Source organism: Lathamus discolor, chromosome 2 (genome assembly GCF_037157495.1).
Source record: "Lathamus discolor isolate bLatDis1 chromosome 2, bLatDis1.hap1, whole genome shotgun sequence".
NCBI classification, from domain to species: domain Eukaryota; kingdom Metazoa; phylum Chordata; class Aves; order Psittaciformes; family Psittacidae; genus Lathamus; species Lathamus discolor.
In genome coordinates this window covers 71,615,955-71,632,405 of record NC_088885.1, presented here as the reverse complement: position 1 = coordinate 71,632,405, position 16,451 = coordinate 71,615,955, and the positions used below count along the sequence as shown (strand labels likewise).

Genomic DNA, 16,451 nt, shown 5'->3' with positions numbered 1-16,451 from the left:
GAAATACTCCTTCGAGAGAATGGATCAGCTCCGTCAGTTCCAGAACCTCATCCAAGCCACCAGCAGAGAGATCATGTGGATCAATGACTGTGAGGAAGAGGAGCTTCTTTACGACTGGAGTGACAGAAACACTGACATCTCCAGGAAGCAGGAGGCCTTCTCTGTAAGACAGCTCAACCTCCCTACATTTTCCATGTTTTTCTTTTGGGATAGTGAGGGAGGAACAGCCTGTATCAGGGTGGGGACTGATCACGGGATGATCCGTCCTTCACTCTTTAAAAGTTCCTGAGGACTTTTATTGACAGTTTTGGATTAAGTACTGTGTGACAACATTTTGAGTCAAGATTGGACACCTATTGGAAGATTGCGCTCCCATTCAACTAGTTGTCATGGTTTCTTTTGACCTTGGAAGCTGGGCTTATCAGTACTGTCCACTGTGGACAGTAATCACACATAGCTTGTGCACACAGTCATTATGTTGGCAAACTAAAAGGAGGGACTTGAATCAAGCAGTTTAATTCTCCTTGTTAGGACTATGGAGGGTTTAGGGGTGTCCCTGTATTTGGCCCTGATTGTCTGTCACGAGGAAGTAGAACTATACTAGAGAGAACTGCTCTCTTCTTCTGGCAGTTTTGCCAGCACCACTATGAGTGTACGGTCAGAGGTAGTTTGCACTGCTCCCTGTCTTCTGTGGGTAATTGAGCATATACATTTCTTTAGCCAGTATCATGATGATCTCCAAACTGAAAAAGGAGTGAAAGTTCACACTATTAAAGAGGTACTGTTTTTTTTTAGTTCAGTCGTTCTGGATGTTGCAAAATGCAGTCAGTTTTGCTTCCATTATTCCTAGGAAAAGCAGAAGTTCGGATGCTTTGCTCCATGAAGCAGCAGGCCTAGAGACTAGAACTGGGATGAGTGTACCTTATTTGATTCTACTATCTTCATAATTAACTTCAATATACTGAATAGAATTACTATGTAATGTTAGCAGGGATCATTTTACATTGTCACAACTATCTGGAAATTTTTAAGTAAATCGTCCCGTGCAGCATGTTTCGGGACTTGTTTAATGCTGTGTTTTGGTTGTGTAGAAACGCATGAGTGAACTGGAGCTTAAAGAAAAAGAACTCAATAAGCTAAAGCAAGAAAGCGACCAGCTAGTACTCAACCAGCACCCTGCTTCAGACAAAATCGAGGTGAGTTAGATTGTGTGATTTCACTTGCTCCTTCACTTGTTACATGGGAAAAGTTCTCAGTGAAAGTCTGCAAATGGAATGCTACGCTTGGATCTGAGAAGAGTTTGCCTGCCAAAAAGCATGTCCATGTTTTATGGAGCTGGCCACAAGAAGTGCAGACTTCTTAAGAGCTGAGAGAGCTATCACTGCTATCAGATTTGATGATAGATGCATGTAAAAAATAATTCAAGGCTTAGAATGTTGTCTGAGTGCATTGAAATGGCTGTATCTTGAGTTGACTCCAGTGCAGTGGAATTTATGGTGGGAAGGCATGTTGTCGTTGTTCTGCTATCTCGGTAGGCATGCTTTTGAAGAAAGCCACACCCTTTGTTGAGGGTTTATATTTAATCCAGGTATAAATACGTTCTGCAACTGAAATCTGTAGTGCATTTCTACAGCTTATCCAAGGCAGTTTTGCTTTCACAGCTTGATGTGCATTTACCTTTCAATTAAAAAGGCTGCAACAATTTCGAAAATCTCATTTTATTAAGAAATGCTGTAGTTGTTTCAGTTTTAATATAGTCCGTCCTGCTTTTCAGTGTATTTAAACTTGTTAACTGTTAACATGTTGTATAAAATCACCATTTGTATTTCTTCTATGGTCTCTTTCTGCCTTAAAGGAAAGATCCCTGTAAGCTCCAACAGTAAAGTAAAAGGTGTGTGTAATTTTCTAAAGAATATGCATAAGGATGACTTAAGAAGTTAGAATTTAAAAATACCCGTCATAAAATAATCATGTGTGATATTGTTCTTTGGAAGAACATGACAATTTGCAATTGAAACATTTTATTTGCACTCGTTTTTGTGCATTTCATCACTTTTTGTTCGTGCACTTCAGGCTTTATGCTGATCAAACAAAATTCAAGTCATGCACAAATTTCTCTCTGCATCCCACAAGCAGGCATTTACTCATTTCAGTTAGATGCTTAGAAGTTGGGGAACTATTTGCATAAGTTTATTGTAGCAGATTTTCCATTTGCATTTATGTGGAGCACAAATAGTTTTCCTTGAGTCTAGGTAAGGAGAGAGATCAGTGTGGTAGTTTGAGTTCTGTATATTGCTATCTTTATTAGGCCTACATGGATACATTACAAACTCAGTGGAGCTGGATTCTTCAGATCACCAAATGCATTGATGTTCACCTGAAAGAGAATGCAGCTTACTTTCAGGTGAGTAGTGCTGTGGAGAATCACACTACTCTTTTAAAAAGTGTGAATCCCATCCCAGATATTTTTTCTGTACCAGAATCTTTCTAAATGCATGCTCAAATATTTGTAACACATTACCATGCTGTAAATGCTACCATTCTGCCAGATGTGAACTGGGATTTCTTATGAAAAGAATCCATTGATTTTTAGCAAACATTTTTAGGAGTTGTGTACAAATGAAATCACAACTTTCTCCAATAGTTCTTTGAAGAAGCACAAGCCACAGAGTGCTACTTGAAAAACTTGCAAGACTCCATCAGAAAGAAGTTCATCTGCGATAAGAGCATGTCACTACAGTCTTTGCTGGAGCAGATCAAAGAGCTGGAGGTACTGTCGCACCCACCTGACAGGTTATGTTCTGCTTTCCTTGGAAATCAGTTGCCTCCTTTAGATGCCAAATGTAAACCCAGGTGTACTGCAGTTTTTATATACAGTACTGTATGAACTTGAAACTGTAACAGCATATTCCTGCCTATGTCTTAGGAAAGCCTACAAACAGATCAGTGTTATTCCAATTTGTGTGATACTCTTTGGGAACTCTGATGTCTTTTTAAACCTGGAATGAGCCCAACAAATTCCCAAGTTTCTGACATACTAACAAATTAAAAATCACTTTCATTCATAGGTGATAGATTCTGCCTCAAAGGATAAGTGCATTTAAAAAAATATTCGTTGTGTCACTATGTCACTGTAGTCTTTTTCAAAGGACTTAACTCAGCTTTTTTAGCTAAGTGTTTCCTCATCGTGAATTATGTACTGCAATTCCAGATTGAATATACTGGAGAAAAAAATGGTCAGTGGTGGAAAAAGACAATTGATGAAGTTAGGTTTGAGAGTGTAATTTTGCGGGGTTTTTTGTTAGCATCCATGTTATAATAGATTCTTTCTATTTATGCTAGTGCTTCTTACAGATCACATCAACCACGTTGCAGATCTGTATCAAAAAACTCCTTTGCAAGTACTGCAAACTTTTCATTTTTTAGTTATAGGCCAAAGGCATATAGCACTGGAGCTAAAGGCAGTTTTGCCTACTGTGAGCACAAGACATGTCCCGCTTAATAAAACAGTGGGAACTAGATGTGGTTTCTTTTTAGAATGAATTTTTAACATACAGTAAATCTTTGCAGAATGAACGAGAGAGAATTCTTGAATACAAGAGGCAAGTGCAGAGTTTGGTGAATAAATCCAAGAAGATTGTGCAGCTAAAGCCACGTAACCCAGACTACCGGAGTAACAAGCCCATTATCCTCAAAGCTCTTTGTGACTACAAACAGGATCTGGTATTGTATCCCTTTCTGGATGAGAATGAATATAATGTAAATTAGAACATGGCAAATAATTTAGTAAACAAACTATTGAGCTGAGAGGTGTAACCGCTTTGTCTGCTTTTAGTTAAATTTCTTTGACAAAAAGGCTACGACTTTCTTGCAGTTGTGAATTACAAGCTGGGGTCTGGGTGGTTAACAAGTCTAGTCAAAATTATTAGGATTAGTCCATTAAATAGCATTAATACTCATAACTCAAATTAGCACAGAAAAGTCTTACTGGTAATAGGGTTAAAATGGTTATACAGATGCTTCTTAGCATCTATGCCTATTTTTTTTGGTGATTGCTCACTTTTCCAATGTCCCTCTGGATTCTTAGGTCAACACTTCATCTAACAAAAGGTGAGAAATGTACAGTGAGTCGTTGGTATCCCCAGTTTTTTGCTGGATGGAGTATGAAACTGATGGTGGTGGATTTTCTTCCTCCTCAGTACTGGGGCTGATTTGGCTTATTTGTATGTTTTTCTCTTAACAGTAGCCTTAGATGTGTTTTATGCTTACATGATGTTTCTCTTCATTGGTTCCCAATTACCCGGTTTTTCTATTCTGTTATCTGTAAAACTTGTTTTACCTGATTCATTAGGTTGCACTCTTGTAGCGACCAGTAATTGACCACTGTGATTTGTATTTACAGTCTGAGTTTTCTGCTATGCACTCTGAGTCTGCACTTTTCCATACCACACTTTATTCCAGAGTCACAGGAATTCAGCCCACATACAGTAACTAATTGTTACTATAAGCAAAAGTGAACAAATTCAGGCAACAATTACCTGACTACTTGCTAGTTACTCTTACTTCAAGGAAGCTAAATTCTGCTCAGATGAAAGTTAGCCCAGACAAGTCTGGAGACACTCCGTGCTGAGATCAATGCATAGTCCGTGGCCTTGTATTTGCTGGCTGTAGACACATGATGCAGGTGGAGTGCAGACTGGATAAATTACAGGAGGAACCTCTCCATCTTGGATGTGAGTGGGCTGTAACCTGCACCATGGCCCCATACGTGGCCACATGGTGTCAGGATTTCTGGCAGTTGGTGGATTTAGCTATTGCACTTGCTTCCAGTCCCATCACAAATATAGGTGCAGCACTAAGCATTCTTATGTCTGCAGCTCACTGGCATACAGCCATACATGGTTGCATAGCTTACTGTGGGCATGTGTCCATATTCAGCCTTTGATACAGGTCATGGCAAGCTCCAAGACTTGACCTGGTGAACTGGACTGGCAACAACTACTCAGGGTGTTCTGTGGCTTCCACTTGGTTTTCTCTGTTTTCTTCACATGGAAACCAGATTCAGGGAGAAGGGGTTGATCTGTACTGATCTCTTGCCCCATTATGAAGCCAAGATGCACACCTAGACCTGGCAGCTGGGAACCACTCCCACTTCTGTGATTTAGATGCAACTTGTCTGTCTCTCCTGGAAACCCCACCTTACTTAAGTAAATTAAAAAATGGGGTTTGTGTGTTCCTTACAGAAAACAGTGCGCAAAGGAGATGAATGTATCCTGAAGGACAATAACGAGCGCAGCAAGTGGCTGGTGACTGGCCCCGGAGGAGTGGATATGCTGGTGCCATCTGTTAGTCTTATCATCCCACCCCCGAATCCATTAGCAGTGGATCTTGCTACCAAGTGAGTTGCTGCCTGGGTTTGGACACCTACCACTGGGAGTAGATAGAACAGTTCTCTCAAAATAGCAGCCAGTCACAAAATCTGGTCTGTGCCTTAATCACAGTGCTCCCTGACCCTTACAGGATGGGGGAGTAAGGACTAGACCCTTGACTTGAGGAAATTCACTTCAGTGAAGCTTGCTAGGATTTGGGTTGTCATATTTGAAACCTATTTTGAAGTTTTTGCTAGGTTGGCAATATTTTAAACTTAACTTTTACAAGGTTTTTCTCATCTCTAATAATGAAAGTTATGGATAAGTTAATTTCCAAGTTTTTTTTCAAGTAGAGAACAAACCTTAACACACTTTGCATCTGGTGGATGTTTCTTGGGATGTTTTGTAGCTATGCTACAAGGACAGATGTATTTTGACCATGGAATTTCTTTTCCCATCCAAGAATTGAGCAGTACTATGAAGCTATTTTAGCTTTGTGGAACCAGCTGTATATCAACATGAAGAGCCTGGTGTCTTGGCATTACTGCATGATCGACATTGAGAAGATCAGAGCGATGACTATTGCTAAGGTAGGACGCCAGCTGGCCTTACCTGTAGACTAGGGTCAGCATGACCTGACCTCTGTTATCCCAAACAGTGCTTCCTATGACCTGTGCAAATGTATGTTCTGCAATACCACGGGCCTTCTTTTTTCCTGGGTTGCACCAACAGTTACATACGGAAGTTGCCGTTTTATTAAAGGAGAAGCAAAGTCCTTTCCCATTCAAACATGGTATGGATAAACAGGAAGATTAGCTAAGGAGATGTATTACATACTTGCTGTACTTGTTCCCACTGTACAAGGGCATGAATAGAGAGAGTTAGAGGCAGAATTTCAAATTATTCTCAAGTTAGGAAATAATGATAAGAAGAATAGATCAGCTCAAAGGGCACTTTTAGCACCATCCTTTTAGACACAGCTCAGGTGGGTTTTATTCTAAAATGTGATTTCTTTAGATTTTTTTGTTACTAGATTAGATTGTTCCTTGATGATTAACTAGTCATAAACCTTCCCCAATTGTTTTGTTCGTTTTCAAAAATTCTCTTCTTTCTCATTTCAGCTGAAAACAATGCGTAAGGAAGACTACCAGAAAATAATAACTGACCTGGAGATCCATTATCAAGAATTCCTCAGGAACAGCCAAGGCTCAGAGATGTTTGGTGATGAAGACAAACGAAAGATCCAGACTCAGTTCACTGATGCTCAGAAGCACTACCAAACATTGATTATACAACTGCCCAATCAACCACGGCAGCCACAAACAGGTTTGTCATCTTCTTGCTTTTTGTAGAGATTGGACTGCTTGGATTTCTTTGTTTGAGGTGGTGGTGGTGCATCCTCATTATCTGAAAATGTTCTCATAAACATACGAATGGAAACATGTTCAATATTTTACTGCTGTCTCCCAACATAACAAAACTGGCAGGAAAGAGTATGTTTTGTTCTTCCTTCCTGTGGTGTGTATCTGGGAATAGCCCTCTGAAGTTCATGGAAAAATAGAATTTAGTCCACCTGACATGTTTTCAGTTATTAGCAAGCAAAACATCACTGCTGCATTTGAGGAAACAAGTTTGTCTTTGGGAAGGAGAAATTTAATTTCTCAAAATAGCTGCATGAGCGTCCTGATCTTCTCCCTGTTCTCAGTTCTACAGATAAACTTAATGCTTAGGGCGCTTGGGCACTACATTGGCTTTCTGTATGTAGGTGCTCCATACTCTGGCAGCTGACATTTACCCAATCATTTTACAGTGGTCCCAACTGAGAGCTGTCCTGTGGGTTCCTCAAGCACCATTATTGTTAATGAGAGAAATCGAGAACATGAGAAGCAGGAGGCCTGGCTGCTGATGGAGCTTCAGAAACTTCGGCGTCAGATAGAAGCTTCTGAGATTCAGATGGTTCAAAGAGCTCCTCTTGGAGTGGATCAAGGGGCTGTTCATGACTTTACAGTCAGAATAAAGGATTTAGAGGTAATTGTGGATGTTTTTCTTTGAGCGTCTCAAGCTTGGTTTGACTCTGTGCTTCAGAGCATACTGCAGTTGTATTTTTGATCAGCCGGAAAAGACACACATCCTGTGCACAGAATTCTCATTTGGAAGCTAACCATGATGATTTGGATTGAAGTTTAACTCCTGAGTAGAAAATGTTGACTCTTGGGTTTTAGAAGTCAAATTCTGTCAGGCAAAGAATACAGAAAACCTAATGAAAAGTGAACATGAGCTCATGTTAAGCCTCATCTGGGTTAAAGCACTGTTGAAGACCTTTTGCACGGACCCCACTTTACTACCAACCTCTGCAGTGCTGTCTGTGGGATGTAGAATGGCTAAGTGGGGCTTACAGTCTCTCCCAGTTCTTAAGACTTGAAGAAGGCTAGAGACAGATTAGTAAGAAAAGAAAATAGGCTCAGCATATAAGAAAGTCTCCTGAGTCAATGAGGTTGCAAAAGTCTTAAGAGCAGAAGGACTTTGGCACATCTACAGAGTACAGTAGGCAGCTAGCAGTAAAGTACTCTGCTTTCAACAGAGCTGAGTTTCAGGGTGGATGAGGTGCTCAAAAAGAGGTATTGGCTGTTGTGAACTGTGCAAAAAAGAAACGACCCAATGCTACTTTGCAGACAGCAAACTTGGGCACTGCTTCAGTCCTCAGTCAAGCTGGTTAGCAGGCTATTTGGATAAGGAGACTGATGTGCTTGTGTTGTAGAATGATCATTCAGCCACCAAAATGTGTAAATCAGGCATTCTTTTTCTTTAGGGTGTACAGAATGACTCTCAAATAATGGCTGAAACCCTCAATAAGCATAAGGACTTGCTGCCTAATTTCAGAGGCTGTGAAAAGTATGTGTACTTGCAGTCAGAGATAAATGCCCTGTTTCAAAAACTGGAAAATATTAATGGTGTTTCTGCTGGCTACTTAGACAGGTAAGAAAATTGAAGTTATAGCAATAAGATACTTTCTTCATAATTGTTAGTACAGAAACCTGTCTTTTGTTGCCTGTAGTGTAAAATTACGCCTTTCTTACAAATGCTGTACATGTGGGTAGAAACACTTATGTGACTTTCTTCTCTTTCCTGGAAGACTTAAAAAAAAAAATTAAGAGTCATGGATATCTGTGAAACATCTTCTGTATTGTCTATTCTCTTTAATTAATGATCTGCAGTTAATTAGAAATACCACCTTTCCTACGCCAGTCCATAATGGATTTGTTTTGTATTATTTATTTTAGCTTAAATGCACTGAGATGTCTGCTCCAGGTTATTCTACAAACAGAAGATGTGATCAGAGTTTATGAAGTCAGACTCTCTGAAGAGGAAACCATTCCTTTGGATCTTGATAAAGTAGAGGCTTACCGGGCTTGTCTGAAGGTGAGAGGCCAGGACCCAAGGACGCAGCAAGGCAAAACTTGTAGCTAGCAGCAGTGTTCTATTAAGCTGTGTGAAACCCTTCTGAAACCACAGGAGATGGAAATGCTGATACTGTTGTATTTTACTGCATAGACATACAGCGCTGTTGCAAATTACTGGAATGTACAGGTTTCTACTTCTTCCATCCCCTGGTTGTTGCAGCCGGCACAGCAAAACCAGTGGCTTGGAAGGTCTCCATAATCCATTTCTGTACAAAAATACCTGTTGATTTGTATCACTTATGAAACTGTGCAGAGTTTTAGATAACATTTCAAAACTGGATATGCACACCCTGAGGCTTGGTTTCGGAGCTGTTGCAAGTGCAGGAATCTTTGATAATTCAGTTAAATTTCCTTGTCAGCTGTTTCTAGGAACAAGCAAGGCAGGCTCTTCTTTTTTTTTTTTGGTAACTGGTCTGCATAGTTCTGAGAAACTGAAGCATCAGCTACAGAATATGATAGCAGAGGGCTTTGGTTTAGCAAATTATTTAAGAGTGAGTCTAACTTTAAACATGTTCTTAAGTCAAACTCTGTTTACCAAAGTAGATGTTTATGTAAATCCAGCTGACATCAGTGTATGTGCCTTACTGAAACCTTTAGATCCCAACACACTGTGCATGTGGTTAATGGTTGGTGATTAAATTTGAGTATCTCCATAAGAATAAAACGTATGAGAGCATTTTGTTTTTTTCTCCAGAAAATGAAAGCAGACCTAAACATGAAGAAGTCACTACTGACTGCCCTGGAAAATGAGCTGCAGAGAACACTTCAGATTCACTCGCAGTCTTGCCAGTCATATACCCTGTATGACATGGACATTGGAAAGTTCTGTGACAAAGTTACCCAGCTAATAGACCGCTGGCAGAGAGTTGATAAGCAGATAGACAACAGGTTTGCACATACTTCCTAATAGCTTCTTCCATATTGCTATTGCTACTGAAATAATCTTAACAGTGAGTCTAAAACAACTAGTGTGCACTAATGATCACTTCCAGAGGACAAATAATGACTTCAGGGCAATAAGACTAGAGCAACCATGAATAGGTTGAATGTACCTTAAAAGGGGTTGTGTAAGAACAAGCAGGAAAATTTAGTAATTTAAATTTCTAACCTGTGTGCTACGGAGTTGTTCTAATTGTTAATTTTTTAAATTAAAACTAAGAATTAAGTAAAAAAAAATCCCAGCAATTTTGTTCTAATGCTTTATTGAGCTGTTGTTCAGAATCTCCTTGTAAAGCTTCCCACAGTTTTACCTCATTTATTACTGTGTCTTTTTTTAAAAGTTTAAAGTAAGAGAGAGAGAATGCGTTTCCCATTTTTACAGGTTTTCCTGGGTTTTTTTCTAGATCATGGGATTTAGAAAGGCAGATCAAACAGCTCAAAACTTACCGAGATCTCTACCAGGCACTGTGCAAATGGATCTGTGATGCCAAGCGCAGGCAGGATGCTATCGAGGGCATGAAGCTTTGCGATTGTAACGCTATCATGAGATATCTACATGATCAGAAGGTATGCAGCACCTAAATGACTTGTCTTCAATTATCCAGGTTTTAAATTCTTTTGCTACTTAGAAAATACCAGTATCAAAACAATCTGTAATATAATGGCCTGTTTTGAATTATAAAGTGCACAAGCTACCAAAAATGTGTAGAAGGCAGGAGAGAGAAAATATCATCCCCATTACTTTCTGTCAGCACAGCTACAGATTATGAACAAGGCCATTTTGGCTCCTGTATGATCACTGAGACTTTTACAACATCAGCTTTGAATTAAGGGACTGTGTGGTGATGCAACTTACGGATAAATTATAGCACAAAAATAAAAAGTGAGGAAATACATCTAAGTTAAAGTCAAGGAACTCCCCAGCTCTGGGGGGTTGTTCAGTTGCTAGGTGTTCCTTCTAAGGACAACCATCTTAGGCACAGAGAGCTTGCTGTTGTGAAAACTGCACAGCTACAGGTAATTTCAGGTCTCAGCCTCTGGGGATGCAATGGTCTCATACTGCAGGTGCCTTCTGATGGAGGTTGTGTCTACAGGAGGAAGTACTTGTAAATCCTGAAGGAATGCTTTACAGCTTATTTTTTTCTTGACAGAACTTGCACAGTGAAATCTGTGGGAAGCGAGACAAAGTTGAGGAACTTCTCAAGCACGCAGACCAATGTTCAGCTGCAATTAAGGTACTTAGATTTCAACATTTTTATGGGGTGTGGTTTTTCATGGTCAGACGCGTCCCCTTCTTTCCGCTCTGCTGGCAGGTAAAATGTTGGCTCACAGATGTGTATGTACAGAAATTGCTGGGGTGAAGCGCTTGTGTGTATAATGAAAGCAATCTGTGTACTTGCCAACTGAAGACTACAGGCCGATGCAGGAGACACCAGTGGGAACTTCTCTTCAGGAGAATCAAAGCCTCCCTCTAGCCAGACCAAACGTTCCAGTCCACATGTTTTAAAAACAAAAGAGTAGAGAATTATTGGTAATTTAGGAATTAGGTCAGTTTAGGATCTGGTCTAGGAGGCAAGACAAATGCAGATTAGCAGGAGGAATGGTGTGCAATGTAGCACTTGTGATATGAAAGAGGTGCAGAGACAGTTATTTCTGATGAAGTTTTGATTGATAACAGTACCTAGACCATTTGCTGCCATGAATCTTTTTCACCTCCAGGTGAAACCTCAGCTAACAGAAACACCTGTCTTCCCTTTTTTGCAAAATGCTTTTTTCTCTTTTTCCCTTTGTTATTCTCCTGCACGAGTCTCCACAGTGATACTCAAACTGATGAGTTTCTGTTTATGATAGAGGGTCATCTGTATGTGGTCAGAGATATAAACAATGGAAAATGTAGCTTTTTATTAAAAAAAATAAACCAAAACAACCCCAAAACATTTTGGAAGTTTTGGGGAAACCCAGATACCTAGAGAGTTCCTTGGTGGTTGCTAAATGGGTCTTAACTTTCCCTGTTGTTTTACAGGATTATGAACTACAGGTTGCTTCCTACAGTTCTGGATTAGAAACATTGCTCAACATACCTATCAAGAAGAGCGTTGTTCAGTCTCCTGCGGTGCTGATTGTGCAAGAGGTATCCTTCCTTCCTCCCCATCAGTCTTTTGAATAGATTTGTTTGTGTGAGCCATTGTGGCACATACCCATCTGGATTCTAATAATTAGCACTGTCATTAGTAAGGTGTGCTAAGCACACAAGCACAAGGAATTAGTGCAGAACAGTCACTGTGCTGTAAAATCATACCTGGGCTCATTTAGGCAGTAAATTAGCCCTCAGGAATTTACCTCATTCCTATTCAGTGTCCATTGCATACATACTGTGAGAAAGTAAGATCCATGCCCCAAGTTGTTTAGTCACTTTCAACCTGGGAATTAACTACTATTGAAGTTTAACTTAGGTTACCTGTGACAGTCAGACAGGAAGAGCATGATGAACCAGGGATGAAGCTTTAGATTTAATGTCACATCAGCAGTGGGAGAAAATAATCTTGAAAAAGGAGGTGTGGGTTTCTGAGAAGGGAGAATTTATAGAATTGGGGTCCGCAGAAGGTTGTGTGAATTTGTAAGGAGGAGAATTTGCTTTTTACTTCATGAAGTGATATGTTTTCTCAAGTGTTTGGAACCCATTAAATGATCTGAGACATAGGTATGTTCATATCTAACTGTAGTACAAGCTGCTAACAGTGATTTTTCTTTTCAAGGCTAATGAGGCTCAGTCTCGCTACATAGAGCTTCTTACAAGATCAGGAGATTACTACAGATTCTTAAGTGAAATGTTAAAGAGTATGGAGGACTTGAAGGTAATCTGACTCTTATTTTCTTCACCTTCCATTTTTATCACAGGTTAGCAAGCTATCACTGATAAAGAATTCCTGCTTAAGTACAGTGCAAAACAGTCCACAAAACTAAATCCTGAGCCCAGTGCTGTCCCGTGAAGGAGGCATATAAGCAGATTCATGCATCTTTTGTCAAAGAGTGCAGTATCTTGTGAAGTTACCAATGTCGTACGTGAGGTGGAGAACACTAGCCTTCTTGGTCAATAGGAGGTGCTTATCAAAGCACGCAGGAGGTCTTTCTCTCCTCATCACAGCCTTGACCTCAGTGACAGTGCAGTTACCTCCTTGCTCCTCATGGCTAAGGAGCCACACCTCATTTCAAGCCATTTCTAAAGTGTTTCAAATGGAGTAACTCCTGATTTGATACAGTGGAAACAGAGAGGCCCATTTAAGAGGTCACATATACTGAATGTGAATCACCTGTTTGAAAATCTTGGAGATTCTAAAGAAGGCTATTTAATACTTTGCTGGTGAACTCTTTGTACATCAGGTTTTACTATCTGTATTGCATCTCCCTACCCCCATCAAGTACCACTTTCCCTCTGAAAGTCATTGTGCTGATTTCTGAATAAGGTCTGACACTGGATAAAAAGGATTCCAGATTTTGGCTTGATGACATTAAATAAAAAAGGATTTTGAGCTCTTATTGAAGCTAAGAAAAAACGTTTTGTAGATTGTCAGTGTTACAAGTGTATACTGCATATCATGTGATGATTTTGAAACAGTTGTCAGAAGTGTTTGTGTGGGGGTTTTTATTTGTTTTTCTGCTATCATTTTGCAGATGAAAAACACCAAAATTGAACTCCTGGAAGAAGAACTCAGGCTTGCCAGGGATTCAAACTCAGAGACAAACAACAAACATAAATTCCTAGAGCAAAATCTGCAGAAGTACCAGATGGATATTTCTCAGCTCAAGGCAAAGCTGATGAGTTTGGAGGAGATGAAAAGACAAGCTGAAATGGATGGAAATTCTGCTAAGCAAAATCTGGACAAATGTTATGCCCAAATAAAGGATCTAAATGACAGAATAACCAGGCTGACTTATGAGATTGAAGATGAGAAAAGGAAAAGGAAGTTGCTGGAGGACAGATATGAGCAGCAGAAGAATGACTATGACCAGTTGCAGAAAACAAGGCAAAACGAGAAAGACAGCCTTGGTTGGCAAAAGTTAGAGTCTGAGAAGGTCATCAAGGAGAAGGAGTACGAGATAGAAAGATTAAGGGTTCTTCTTCAGGACGAAGGCACACGGAAGAGGGAGTATGAAAATGAGCTGGCTAAGGTAAGAAACCAGTTTAGCGAGGAGATGAGTAATTTAAAGAACAAGTATGAAACAGAAATTAATATTAAGAAGACCACAATCCAGCAGATAGCTGCACAGAAAGATGATGATGCAAAAGGCCTCAGAGCTCAGGTTGACAGACTGACAAGAGAAAACAGAGACCTTAAGGATGAGATTGTGAGGCTGAATGATGCCATTCTGCAAACCACAGATCAACGGAGGAGGGCAGAAGAAGATGCTCTTCAGCAAAAGGCTTGCAGTTCTGAGGTGTCACAGCAAAAGCATCAGTTAGAGCTGGAGCTGAAACAGATCATTCAGCTCCGTGGTGAAGACAACTCAAGATACAAGCAGGCTCTTGAGGAGGCTGCCTCAACTATTCAGGATAAAACTAAGGAGCTGGAAAGGCTAAAGGTTCAGCTTCAGGAAGAGGCTAAAAGCCGATGGGAACTTGAAAATGAATTGGCTAAGGTAAGGAACAGTTATGATGAGGAAATTATTAGTTTAAAGAACAAATATGAAACTGAGATTAATATCACAAAGACCACAATTCACCAGGTCACCATGCAAAAGGAAGAGGACACAAATAATTATAGAACACAGCTTGATAATGCCATGAGAGAAAATAGGAATTTGTGTGAGGAAATTAGGAGACTGAAGAATACAATAAGCCAGACAACAGATAATCTACGGAAAATAGAAGAGAATGCTCAGCAGCAGAAGGCAGCTGGCTCAGAGCTTTCTCAGAAGAAACAGCAGCTGGAGATTGAGCTAAAACAAGTTATTCAGAGGCACTCTGATGAAAGCATGCGGTACAAACAGTCGCTTGATGATGCTTCTAAGACCATTAAGGAAAGAAACAAAGAGATTGAAAGGCTGAGAAAGTTGTTGGATGTAGAAACAAGTCAGAGAAAAGAAGCAGAGGATGAGAACAGTCAGTTAAAAAGAGTCCAGTTTGACCTGCAGAAAGCAAACACAAGTGCTACTGAGACAATTAACAAGCTCAGGATCCAAGAGCAGGAACTGGCCAGATTGAAAATTGACTATGAAAGAGTTTCGCAAGAGAAAAAAGGCAGGGATCAAGAAAGTGCAAAGTTCCAGAGCACTGTAAAAGACTTGCAGATCCAAAAACATAAGCTGGAGGAGGAACTTTGCAGGCAGAATAAAAACCTAATGGAGGAGACATCCAGGAGGAAGAAACTGGAGGAGGAAATAGAAGGCATGAGGAGATCTCTCAGAGAGCAATCAGTTAAAATAACTAATCTCACACAGCAGATAGAGGAAGTGTCTATTGTAAAGAAGAGGAATGAAGATGACCTTAGACACCAAAGAGAAGTATTAGACGGTCATGTGAGAGAGAAGCAGAGATACATGGAGGAGATAAGAAAATACACATCTGATATCGAGACGATGCGGCGTCAGTTGGTCCAAGAACAGGAGCAATTAAAACAGGCTCACCTACGATATGAGCACTTGCAGAAAACCTCTGAGGAAAAAAGCAAAAACTTGAATGAGTGCAAAATAGAAATCGAAAGGCTTCAGTCTCTCACTGAGAACCTAACCAAGGAACACTTGTTACTGGAGGAAGAGCTGCGAAATGTTAGATTGGAATACGATGACCTCAGAATGGTCAGAAGTGAAGTTGATGAGAAAAATACTGCCATTGCTGAACTAAAGAATCAGCTTCAGATGAGCAGCAAGCAAGCCCTGGAGCTTCAGGGGTTGATTAATGATTTACAGAAAGAAAGGGAAAAATTGAGACAGGAAATTGAAAAATTCCAAAAGCAAGCTCTAGAGGTATTCATACATATTTTGATCCCAGCTTTACTGTCTCTCAGATATATAATTAATTGCAGTGTCCATTTGAATCAACTTAATTCACGCTTTGCTGTTTGAGTTCAATCACTGTACTTGCGACTAATATCCCCTTTATGGTCCTTCTCCTTGTTAATTTTTAAACAAAACCAGCAGGATTTGGCCACTTCCTTAGCCGCTTTACTCCCTGGGAGCTGTGCTAGGGAGCTGTGAGGACAGTCTTAACTGTCTAGCTGAGCCTTGCCCTCAGCCCTTGCCCCAGGAGAAACCTGGGGTCTGTCCTAGTCTCCGCCATCTGTCCTAGAGGAAGATGAGAATACATGGAGTACCACTGTGCTTTAGCTGTGCACCATGCTGGCTGTGTGCTTCCCCAGGCTGTTTCAGCTGGGATGGTTTAAAGCAGTCCTTCAAGGCTGACCTGAGTGTTATCACAAAGTATACCAGCTAAAAACCCCAGACCCAACAAGCTGTCAAAGTGGGTAGCTGGGTAAGGTGTTGACTACAAGTGAGGATTAAAGATCAGGTTGTCAGCTGTACCTGAGGTACTTAAAGCCTACATTTCATTGACTGTTTTGGGGGTTTATGTTCCTAAATCACTAAGGGCATTTGCAAATTTTATTATTGGCCCTTATTAAACTTGAGGTGACAGCATAAACAAGTTAAAGAAAACATCTTCTCATATTTCATTCTTCTGCCTGGT

At 40.2% G+C, this 16,451-nt stretch overlaps 1 protein-coding gene across 2 annotated transcripts in view; it reads left to right on the top strand.

Moving 5' to 3' along the window:
- The window catches only part of DSP (desmoplakin), a 37,856-nt gene that overhangs the window by 16,681 nt on the left and 4,724 nt on the right, over positions 1 to 16,451 (top strand). Inside the window, exons 7-23 of one of the 2 annotated variants that reach the window (XM_065667395.1) lie at positions 2 to 163; positions 1,092 to 1,196; positions 2,309 to 2,404; positions 2,645 to 2,770; positions 3,571 to 3,723; positions 5,244 to 5,398; positions 5,833 to 5,959; positions 6,491 to 6,695; positions 7,180 to 7,397; positions 8,179 to 8,345; positions 8,651 to 8,789; positions 9,525 to 9,718; positions 10,174 to 10,336; positions 10,921 to 11,004; positions 11,793 to 11,900; positions 12,526 to 12,624; positions 13,442 to 13,939. In XM_065667395.1, the coding sequence (XP_065523467.1) occupies positions 2 to 163; positions 1,092 to 1,196; positions 2,309 to 2,404; positions 2,645 to 2,770; positions 3,571 to 3,723; positions 5,244 to 5,398; positions 5,833 to 5,959; positions 6,491 to 6,695; positions 7,180 to 7,397; positions 8,179 to 8,345; positions 8,651 to 8,789; positions 9,525 to 9,718; positions 10,174 to 10,336; positions 10,921 to 11,004; positions 11,793 to 11,900; positions 12,526 to 12,624; positions 13,442 to 13,939 (2,799 nt within the window). Of the gene's footprint in view, position 1; positions 164 to 1,091; positions 1,197 to 2,308; positions 2,405 to 2,644; positions 2,771 to 3,570; positions 3,724 to 5,243; positions 5,399 to 5,832; positions 5,960 to 6,490; positions 6,696 to 7,179; positions 7,398 to 8,178; positions 8,346 to 8,650; positions 8,790 to 9,524; positions 9,719 to 10,173; positions 10,337 to 10,920; positions 11,005 to 11,792; positions 11,901 to 12,525; positions 12,625 to 13,441; positions 15,734 to 16,451 lie in introns of both variants that reach the window. The other variant, XM_065667394.1, reaches the window with a different exon arrangement.